Source organism: Diadema antillarum, unplaced genomic scaffold (genome assembly GCF_040938485.1).
Source record: "Diadema antillarum isolate AM-2024a unplaced genomic scaffold, OU_Dant_1.0 seq00000486_RagTag, whole genome shotgun sequence".
In the NCBI taxonomy this organism is placed as follows: domain Eukaryota; kingdom Metazoa; phylum Echinodermata; class Echinoidea; order Diadematoida; family Diadematidae; genus Diadema; species Diadema antillarum.
Window position 1 is genome coordinate 1,472,182 of NW_027271449.1, and position 11,543 is coordinate 1,483,724.

Sequence of the window (11,543 nt, forward strand, 5' to 3'; positions counted from 1 at the left end):
ATGATCTGTCAGTACGAGTTGTATTGCCTTAAATTCTACTCTAGCCAAGCTGCTGTATTTCATCTAAAATATAAGGAAGAGGATTACAAAAATAAGTCTTTCCTACAACAGCACCCGATTGTCATTTGCTACTGTTGAGACATGATCACATACAGGATCGCCGATATGACTTGAGGACTAGTGGAGACTCGCAATTAAATGATCTTTGAAGTATTCATGGCTGATGGCTGATATCATCTTTTGCCCTTGCCCTTTGGAGCTTGCTGCAGACCTTCAATATACCTTCTGGGAATCTTGTAATGACCTGAGGGACCAAATCAAAAATAAAAAGCATAGACACAGGCATGTAAATTATGAGACAGATGTTGACAATGCCATGGAGGCTACTAAAATTTCTTCTGCCTCTACATGATTAAGTAAAAGCTGGAAGAAAGAGATGGAATGAATAATAACAGTAGGTAGAAGCACTTAGGAAGTGCAAACTTTTGCAAAGGCTATAGGGTCACTAGTACAAAAGATCTGTGCAAGCTGTACAGATCCTGGAACCACTGTACAATTCAGATCACCACCAAAAATTACTCATCTGTTCTTTTTTACCATAATGAACCTATCTAGAAATTTCCATCAGACCCACTCAATACTTTTCCAGCAATATTGTCAACAAATAAACAAACATGAAACAAATGGTGGCAAAACATAACCGCCTTGGTGGAGTTATTAATATGACATCTGTAAAGCAAATAATCATACTAGGAGAACAAGGGAAGTTTAAGTTACACACAAATTTATACACATCAAGTAACACTTGGATGCTTTTAAAAACACCCGAGTACCACAAGTCTGGAATCTAACTTAAACTGACATAAGTCAGAGAAAGCGAAAGAAACAATACATTCTAATCGTAGGATGAATATTGTGATAACTTTAGAGGGTAAACCGGCATGAATGCGTGTGACAGATCAGGAGAATTTTGCTGGTGAAGAAAACAAATGCATCAAGTATTTGAACTGACAAACCACAGTCACATCTACCTCAATTACACACAGTCATAGCCCTGCCAGCTCCCAAACCTTGACCCTCCTTCCAAATCCCAGAAATACAAAAACAACAATGACGACCAAATATTTGTCAAAGTAATTTTCACAAACCTGTTAAGAACTTTTCAAGAAACTTGATTTGGTTGCCCTGTACAGTGACCCGTAGTCCCTCCTTGGCATTTGGACTTTCCCCTACCGAAGTGCTGGCTGCCACACTGATCTGCAGGTGGTGGGCAAAGTCCTTCGGATCCAGGTTGAACTGCTCTAGATTGTTGATTATTGTTATCTGTATTGACAAGAGAAATTGACAGATGGATAGACAGACAGACAGACAGACAGATAGATAGATAGATAGATAGATAGATAGATAGATAGATAGATAGATAGATACATACATACATACATACATACATACATATATAGATAGATAGATGGATAGATACATAGACAGAAGACAAACAGATATAACAAATAGACAGGACAGATATAAATTTAGATAGATAAATACATACGTACATACACACATAGATTGGTTGATAGATTGAATAGATTGACAGATATGTGGGTAGATAGAGAGAAAGAGAGAGGTAACTGTGTGCTTCAGGTATTATTATGATTGCAAGTCAGTGGCTTTGCCTTTACATTTGGGGGGGGGGGGAATGTAACCACATAAAACCTTCTCAATTCAGCATTCATGCATCAAAATCATGAAGGTTCCTAGAACAAATTTCAAGGAGATAACCTTCATTTACTGTAAAACATGATATATTCGCGGCACAAAAATTTCGTGAATTAGAGCCGACTGCCTTTCTCGCATCATGAATTTTTCGCAAGAACTTTCGCGTGCCTTCTAATTTCGCAAATATTGCCGCTAGCAAAATTCGCGAAATTAAAATGCACGCGAACATTCCTCGTTTTACAGCAGTTTGAATCTCTGTGGGTAATTCTTGCTCCCAAACCAGGAAAGTTTCCAGATTCTTTAGATTAAGAAGAGATAAATAAGTTTCAGGAAGCCTTCTGCACAATCACAAACTCTGGTATTGCAAACACAAACTTGTTTTGATGCCATTGCATGTGAGAGTAAGCCAGCACATGAAAAGCAGGAAACATTATCAGTTTTCTAAATCAGCAATTGCTCATTGCGACATGACCATGATGGCAACAATTATCTGCTACATTCCAAGATGCCTCACCCATTTGTTGCCAGCTTTGCGCTCCACTTTCAGTTTAATGGGTTGGACCTGCCCCTTGTGGATACGGAGCTTGCTGCTGGTTGGCAGACCGGGGTAAACAATCTGGTATCCTGAGTTCATCTTGTGAAGGCATCTGCATGTAGGATGATATATGGATGCAGTTGTAACTGTCCATGTCCTAAATGACTAACCTGATTTCTTCCCCAATAAGGGTGTCTCATAATGTTGCTCACTGCACACTGTTGTTTCTTAACCCTAACTTAACCTGGGCTATTTAGCAAGCTTGAATTCTGGGGGGGATTATGGCCCCCCCTTCAGATCTCTGCCGTTGATCGCCGCAAAATTTTGCATGAACATAAAGCCGGATGTAATCTACAAGACTGTTGAGTTAAATTTTCAAAAAAATTGCATTTTCTATTTTAAATTAATTATGCAAATATATGCAAAAACATCATTTTCATCTGTACTTGCTTATAAAAGCTTATGGAATGCTGATTTTTGGTGTAAATATTCATAGTGACATTCCGAACATTTGTGCGTAGAAAAAAAATTCAGTATCAAAATCAATGTCTTATTTTCTTTATTGTTTTATCATCTTTTATGTATTTCTTTGTTTTTTCGACTTTTTTTTGTTGTTTTTTTCAGCAGAATTTGTCATACACATCTTTAGAAGCATAATTATACTAAAATGAATTTATTTCAGTCATTAAAATTAAAAATATGAATCTTTATATGAATTAATCGAAAAAACACAATTTGTATTGACTTTGTACACAAAATCACGTTTTTGAGCAATTTTGGGGTTGACGAAAATTTTTTGAAGGGGCGTGGCTTCGGAACGGTATGTCCGGGCGTGACAAATTTGGTCTCAAAAGTTGCGCGAGACTTGAAAGTAAAAAGTCAGCTAGCGGCGCAGTTAAAAAATTTTGCGGGGTGGAATGGTCGCGGAATTCGTCGAGGGGGGGGGGGGCATTATGCCTCCCCCCCCCCCCCCCCCCCAGGTAAGTTAGGGTAAAAAACTCGGAGAGAGACTCTTGGGAGAGATTCTTGTTCAACCATGCAAAATTTTGTCAAGTTTGCAAAAAGGATCTACGACCTACAAAGAGGAAAATTGAGCCATACGAGAGATGCTGGATATTTCAATCTCATCATTGTTACATTAAAACTCAAAGGATGCCTGCCATTAAAAGGCAATCACTTCCACTTTCTCACAGGAATTACTTTTGAGAAAGGAAAACTCACAGAAGCCAGTCAATGAAACAATGCTCTTACCTCGTGAATAACTGATCCCACTTCAGGTGAGAGACACTCCCCTCTGACTTGTTGATGACAGCATCATGGAGGATTGGATCCAGGGTGACTCGACTGGGGAGCAAGTCAAAATATGAGCATTTCACTCAAATGGCAGTACTCTTGAGATTGGTATTGGCAAAACCAGGGCACTGACAAATGATTAAGCAATATGAGAATAATTTGGGAAAGTAGATAGTCAGCTAAAGAGCTTTAACAATGGCATATTAATTACTAAAAAAGAAAACAAAATATTTGTTGAACACTGTGACTTGTCATATGATACTCATCTGTTGCTTGCATGCTCACGTACAAATTACACATTTTCCAGAAAGTATGATCACACCATCTTCTGAGACAAAGCGAAGCCCATTCCTTCACCTTACACAGTATGATTCATATCTTTCAGAGTAAAGAAGTGCTAATTAAGCAAGAGACATCAAAGTAATATGATCGAGCAAGCTCTTTTGGAAGCACTCATGTGGTGAAAGTTTCCATTAGTTTCAAGAGTTCACTCTAAACCAATCTTATATGGACTACCAGGTAGCAAAAGAAGTAGTTCAGAGCAACAAAATTTAAAGTACAATTCTCTCATGTATGCAAGCAAACATATTGCTGTTTCTTACCCAACTTGACATATCCAACTAACCTATAATCCCCTTGGTCAACCAGACTTTCATTCTTGACGTAGGCCGTCACTGCATTCCGCACCTCCTCCTTGGTCATCCAAGTACCCTTCCTGCCACATCAGCCATACCAAAAGAAATATGAAGAGAAGAGATTACAGACTGCCTACTATCTTCTGGTTGCTACTACAAAGTTCTTCCTCAGAATTGCAACACATTCTTGTTGGCTTCCTGAGCTGCACACACAAACACACAACACGTATGTGTACATATGCCATATAGCCTAAATTCATTTATATGAATTGATCTAATCTCAAATCAAAGATATAATAAAATTGACATGTGACAACAAAAGTAAAAACAAAGTCTGACATCAATATCCTGTTCAGGTTTGAATAATGGTAATTATTCTGCTCACATATTACATATCATCATTTCCTCCTGTCCCCACAACACGAAAGAGAGGGGTGATGATTAATATGATAAAGACATCACTAGAACAATGTTTTGAAGTATGTGGGAAGTGAGGAAACAAAAGTCCACTTCTGAATGGGTGGTGTTTTCTTCAAAACCCACTACATGACCAGAGGCCAAAGGCAGCAGTGCAGACTCACTGAAATCCACTGGACTGAAGTACAGGTGCTACGTTTGGAGTGACGCAGTAGAATGTCCGGAACTCTGGCGGTCCTTCCGGTGCCTTGCTGCCTACCGTCTGCTCCGAGGATAACGCAGCCGCTTCTTGACTCTCGTTCGAGTTGTCGGGAGGCACAAATGATCTGATACTATTTGGAGTGATTGCAATGTTAGCAAGCCAGGGAAATTAATCCAAGTACTTGAAACATTCTTTCAATACACACAACTTGCATGACCAAATTGTTTCAGCTGAAAGACAGGAATCACTGACATACACTACATGTTGATAGCTTTGAGGATGTATCTGACTGTCACAACAAATTACTGTGCATTTGTGCAAGATGTTCAGTTCTGCATTATGACGAGCCTGCTTCTGCCACGAAGCAGGTATCCTCTTGCGTACCAAAGCTGAAGTGTTTTGAAATTTGTTTTGCTGGCAAATACAAACATTCCTGTTTATTTACACATCGCATTTGATAGCATCTGCACATACCAGGAAGGGTTGTGACTCTAAATGGTAATAGTATGACAGTATGTGGTGTCTGCTAGCGTAACTTCTCTAAGTATATACAATAATTCCATTAAGAATAATGGTATCTAAAATCAAAGCCAAAATAGGCAGAAATTCATGCCACCATCAATCAAAGGCTGAGCTACCCATTTGGTAAATCTGTTTCAGGTCTATTCTGCAAACATATATCTGGTGAAAGAAGACACAAAGAGACTCACTCATCATGATCTTTGTAAATGGCAGTGACGTTGTCCACACCCTTTTTGGCCTCCTTTACCTCTAAGAGTCTCCTGTCCTGCATGGCCTCAAGAAACTTGGACAGCTTCTTATAGCTGGATTTCTTGATGTCCAGCGTTTTGCCCTCTGGACTGACAGAGTTGGGAAGGAAGTGAACTTTGTGAAGAATTTTGTCAAAGTGGAAACATTTTAATTCTTTTGCACAGGGTCAATTCCAGTGAACATAACTTGTTTAAAATTTCATGTATAGGAGTATTTTTTTGCACATAATTTGATATTTCCAGAAATATTGAATTGTTGTTGTTGTTTTTTGTGACAGCCCAGTGCTGCATGAAATTTGTAAGATTCTATACAGTGAAAGGCTCATTTTACAGTAACAGTAACATCCACCACCACACAAACATTCTTCACGTTTCCTCAAATAAAGGTTCTTTTAGGATCATCACTTCATTATAACAACACTAATGCCCAAACAATTTTTCTCCTGTGTTAACAACATTTTGTCACCCTCTTGTTTTGATAGTCATATACATCTCATCAACCACATCAGCCCTGAATTTAAAATCATGTCAAAACTGTCTTTCTTTGTCTTTGCACTTAACCTAGTTTTCACATTGTGACCTTTATTCATAATGCCACACATTTCCACAATCATTGATATTCACTCTCTCTAACATCATATTTATGCCATTTGTAACAAAATGAGAGGTATGCTACTCACCAGCATGGCAAGATATAGTTCCGGTAGAAAGTGCTGGTAAGCAGGGGCAAGTCTGATGGCTTCACTTTCTTCTTCAAGCTGTGTAAGAGACACTGGTATAAGAGCTGGTCCATGATGTCTGAATGTAGGTGGATAAACAATGAAAGGGATACCAAGTCAGATAATTCACACCTCATTTTCCCTGCCCAATATGCAATTTCCTACAAATGCACATGAGTAACTGCCATCTTCATTTTGTTGAGAATAGTAGGCCTAACTGCTCTAAACAGACAATCAAACAAACATACAAACAAATATACCCCAAAACGTCACGCACGAGAAGATGCTTCCACTGCTAAAGATGCTAAATGAATATGACAACATAATTGAGTGTTGGCCCAGAAAGTACAAACAACTAACATAGAGAAATTGATAATGTGAGGATTAGGAAAAAGTTAACTTACAATTGACAGAAACAAATTCATCAATACTAAACCCAAAGGACAACATTAATCATCTCCAGTTTCATCTGCCTCTGCCCCCAAGACACATGTACCACATATAAATAATGTTCAACAGCACAGTGAAAAATACTGTTTAATGCTCAGCCACTTCCATGTGGTATTTATCATATTTATTTTCATATTCTGTCTCCAATGAATCGGTATGTCCCCATGGTAACACATAGTCATGTCCTGCAGAATAACACCTGGAGAGATGCCCTCATCTGGGAGATGAGCCTAATACAGCTCAAACCTGATACAGCCTTCATTGAGTGAAACATTTGTGGATAAATTCACACACCACTCACCAGCTGGAGACAGCCCATAGTCCTCCTCCTCCTCTTCTTCCTCTCCTTGGGCCCCTTCATCAGATCCTCCGACGGCTCCATCGGCGGGATCTAATGACATGGAAGACATCTCCTCAGCCACGCCATCTCCGCTTTCTCCAGTCCTTGTGTTTTCTCCACAATCTGCTCCATTTTTCTCTGCATCCTCCGCCGTAATTCTCTGCTCGCTTTCTGCCTGATTGTCCCCTCCTACAGTTCTATCTGTATCACTTTCATCATTCATCTCTGCTCCGGACTGGCTGTTGACTTTTGGATCAATCTGTGGAGGTATTGACTTATTGCCAGCTTCCCTGTGGAGAGGAAATGTACATCCACAGTGTAATTTCAATCTTCTCCCCTCATAGATTTCGGAAACTAATCATCAATGAATACAGATCACCGAATTCCCCAATCAGTGGTGGATCCAGAGGGGCGCGCACAGGGCGCGTGCCCCCTTCATTTTTTTTAAACAAAGGAAATATAAAAAAATGGAGGGGGACACGTGCCCCCCCCCCCCCCCCTTTACAGAATTCCTGGATCCGCCCCTAGCTAATCCCTCTTGTGTCACTATGGCTTTCCAGTTGTACTGAGGCACATTGCTACACTGGAGTGGGTGGCTTGCTATCTCTACAACTATGTCAAGTTTGGATAGATTACTGAGTGCTGATTAAAAAGCTTGGCGAGCTAGGCATACCATGGTGGTGTCTGGGCACATACAGATTCAAAGGCAGTGAATAGTAGAGAGACACGACAAAGATACAGACCACAGATGATCTCCCAGGGAGTGTATTGTGAGGAGTCCTTTTCCCTTCATTGCACTTGCCACCATGTCAGAGGACGATAGGGCTGCAGTTCCAATGGCAACCGGTGCAAGGTTACCCATCAGATTCACACCACACAGCTGTGATTTTTCAACTCGTGGGAGGCCCTCTGGTGGTACGACAACTCCAGGCAGCATCAGATCTAAAGACGCAATGGGACAGTTCATGCTTGTAATATATTTGTCCTATTCACTTGATTCACAATTTGACTTACAAATATATGCACAACCCAGGTGTTTCTGGTCAAAAAGACACTTGCAGTGCATGGTATCATTTGCCTAATTTCTAAACAGAAACACATCACATACAAAATGTATTTTATGGGTTGTCCTGTCAAATAGTTTCCCCAATACTTCTTGCATATTTGCATCACTTGTATATGGTTTCATAACATTAAGAGCTCTTGTTGAGTTTCCTCTACAGTCCTCATGATACATATTTGTGCAAATGTGCTGGTCTTTTAAATCATTGTATGATACTAACAAAGAAAATGTGAACAAAGAAAATGTGATATCCAAAGAACAAGGCAAAAAGAAATGCCTAACTACACAAAAACACAATATCGCCTGTTTCTGGCGAGAAATCCCCTCCTGCTGTAACTTCACAATTTTTATAGTAATGTAGCACTCGTATCAAGAATGAAAGTCCATGAACAATTCTGGGAGCACTGGCAGCTACATCAACTACATGTATGACAGCACAAGAAGACAGTATATTAATTACCTGCTCCTCCTCTCAGTTTCTCCAAGACAGGTGGCCATGTAGTGAAGCAGGGTAAGAGATTTGGACACTTCCACAGTGTGTAGACTATCAGCAATGGGGGTAAAAAAGAAAGGAATTATGATAAAGTTTCATTTTCATTGAGTTTTCAGGTTAATATGAAATGAGGTACGAATCTGCCCATTCACAAAGGGCTGCAAAAATACACAAAGTAAAGGGAGCAAACCATACACTGTTTCAACTTTCTTCTTCCTGTACTCTCAAAAGACTTCCTATCTGTTTATTACTGTTATCGGAGGATAACGAGGAGGAAGCTACAGATAAGAATTTGCATTTCATTTCGAGGTGACGATGTTCTCGTGATATACAGTTAATTAATTATTCTCTGTGAATTGAGGATGGAATACAGAGGTAGAATGGTAATGAACAACTTGTATAGGTAACTGAGGAACATATTATTTCACAACAAACTGGACGTAAAAGGAATATCGGTCAAGTTGATTTCATTTATTGATATAAATTCAGAGATAAAAGATATTATGCAGACTCACACGAGATGTAACCGTCATGTATTATTATGTATCGATTGATTATTTCTTTCTGTTTTACAGGGCTCTTTTCCCTGCTTCAATATTGATCAGCAATTACAAATAACACCACTGCATGATTGTAGCACCCACGACATTACTGTACTGGTGCACGATATTGCAAATCTGAATGAGTCAGAGCAGAACTTCACCTGTTGGATAGAGAAATCTCTCGCTCTCAAAGAATGCTGGGATACCTTCCACAACATACACCACCACGTGGTCTTCCCCATGAGTCTGAATCTTCATGGCTGTTACAGCTGCCTTGTTCGGGAGGACCAGCTCTACCTGCTCCGATGTGATCTCAGCAAACTGCTGCAGGACAGAGCTCTTCAGCTTTCGCCTATGTGAACCACATCAAAAGATTACATCACATTGCACTCACACATGGGTGAACCCCGATAGCACCATCTCCATGGATCAAAAACTCTGTGATCTAACATGGTCCAGGGTACAAGCATAAGAAAGGCTACCACTTTTTCCAGAACATAACCCACTGAGGACAGACTGATTTTGCTACAACACGCATTTCCCATAGACACCTGCCTAAGTATACTCGGGACTCATCCTAAATGGGTTCATCAGCTTGCAGTCTCTGAGGGCCAGATTATCATAAATCACATTTCAAGGAGTAATGATTGGAATGCACAGATTTTTGTTTTTTGTTTTTGTTTTTTACTAAGTGAGATTCAGAGAATCAACTGTTTTTATTAAGGCAAAAACCACAAATGAAAAATGTCCACTATTTGTCATCAAAAAAGATTCTAGTTGATTAAGATTCTTGGGAAGGTGGCGATTCTGATGGTCCATTTTTGTGAGATGTTTTGACGCTGGTGGGTAACACGTTCCTCAGAGAGTGACCAATAGTTGGGGGGGGGGGGGAGTGTCATTTAGATGTAGGCCTATCTAATTTGAAAGTATAATTGAACAGATTTTTTTCTTTTTTATTTGTATCTTTTTCCTTTTACTTACTTGTCAGAGTTCTTCATGGCTGTGTTAGTTTTGACATGGAAGGGCTTCTTGAACATGCTGATGCTTTTGTCAGAATGACTTCCAGATGATATAAAATTGGAGGAGACACTGTTCACACTCCACAGTCAATCAAACCTCCTGGATTCAATCTAAGATGGAGGAGAGTCAACGATACCAAATTTCAGTACATGTACAATGAGATCTCCAAAGGACTTCACATAAGAATGCATCATGAAAACAACATTTACATGAAAACAATAAAATTTCTATGTGGACAGCATATTTATGTCTTCAGCCCAGGCCATTCACATCAAGTTATTTATGATGGTTATGACATTTATACAATAGAATCTACCTCTCACATTTTTTACTTCCAAGTACTGACACTCCTAGTCCTACTGTATAAACAGTGTAGAGCCAGTGTTTAACCTATGGCGCCCCCCCCCCCCCCCATGAGAAAATTATAATTTTTTTCTACGAATCTCTTTGTTTTTTTAATTAACTGCAGCGTGTAGGACCTTCTTCTTTCGAGAGCTTTCATTACCCGCAGAGCAGCAGCGACCCCAGCACGTACTGAGTACTACTACTAGTATTACATTTACTGGTTACACTACAGCGCGCCGCGCCGGGGTTATTCTTTCATGAAGAAAAACACTAATGTGAATACTAATGTTGTGGAAACATACGGGCCAAACATACTTCCTGCGCCTGCCCCCCTTTTTTATTTTGGCCTTTTATAGAAGTCTACTGTATCTAACATTAGAACTGTGCGTGGTTGTGATTATGATGAGTTGACAGCTCGATAACTACAGTACAACCGCGCAGCATCAGCAGTTGACCGACATTCGCAAGTAGAACCACATTTCTAATAAATTCAGCGAAAAACTTCTCATTTGATTTATATAATGACATTTGCTGGGACCAGGCTGGGTCAGTAAGCGAAAAACTGACTCAGCAAATGTCATTATTATAAATGAGAAGTTTTTCGCGGAATTAGACATACTTGTCGGTCAACATCAGCAGCAGCAGAGCAGAGCTAACTAGCTACATTACATAATATTATGTCATAAGCTAACGTTACAGCTACACTGATCCACACTCACAGTCTACAGACAGCTGACTGAAGAGCTAGCGGCCAGCGGGACGTACAGACCTTGAGCCGATGCCACTGGGCTGGGGCACGATAAACCAAATATCCCGTAGTAGCACTCGTGCTCTCCTGCCGGCCAGCTGTCAGTCTTTTCGCATCTCCGGCACGAACGACTGCTGTTGAAATCATTCAAAGTCAGGTAGTAGGCCCAACACGAGGTAAGCGATTAGTCTATATTTTTAGAATTTAGTTACGAATCCTGTCTGTCATTTATTCGTAGAAAGTATTTCAAGACAC

The 11,543-nt window shown here is 39.9% G+C and overlaps 1 protein-coding gene across 1 annotated transcript; it reads right to left on the bottom strand.

Moving 5' to 3' along the window:
• Positions 1–227: 227 nt before the first annotated feature.
• LOC139733697 (eukaryotic translation initiation factor 2D-like) lies at positions 228–10,252 on the bottom strand. Its single transcript, XM_071644510.1, has 13 exons — positions 10,157–10,252; positions 9,337–9,527; positions 8,601–8,684; positions 7,821–8,019; positions 7,039–7,367; positions 6,249–6,366; positions 5,509–5,658; positions 4,761–4,928; positions 4,170–4,259; positions 3,503–3,595; positions 2,231–2,363; positions 1,149–1,323; positions 228–304 (listed from the first exon to the last, which is right to left on the bottom strand). The coding sequence occupies exons 1-13, from the start codon at positions 10,210–10,212 to the stop codon at positions 234–236; spliced, it is 1,857 nt and encodes a 618-aa protein (XP_071500611.1). The 5' UTR covers positions 10,213–10,252; the 3' UTR covers positions 228–233.
• Between the last annotated feature and the right edge of the window lie 1,291 nt (positions 10,253–11,543).

Bases quoted from the DNA above. Each gene is read 5' to 3' on its own strand.
- LOC139733697 (XM_071644510.1), bottom strand. From the start codon at position 10,212: ATGTTCAAGAAGCCCTTCCATGTCAAAACTAACACAGCCATGAAGAAC. The intron at 9,528-10,156 runs GTAAGTAAAAGG...TGGTTCACATAG, and splicing joins GCCATGAAGAACTCTGACAA to GCGAAAGCTGAAGAGCTCTG. The intron at 1,324-2,230 runs GTGAGGCATCTT...TTGTCAATACAG, and splicing joins GCAAAGCTGGCAACAAATGG to ATAACAATAATCAACAATCT.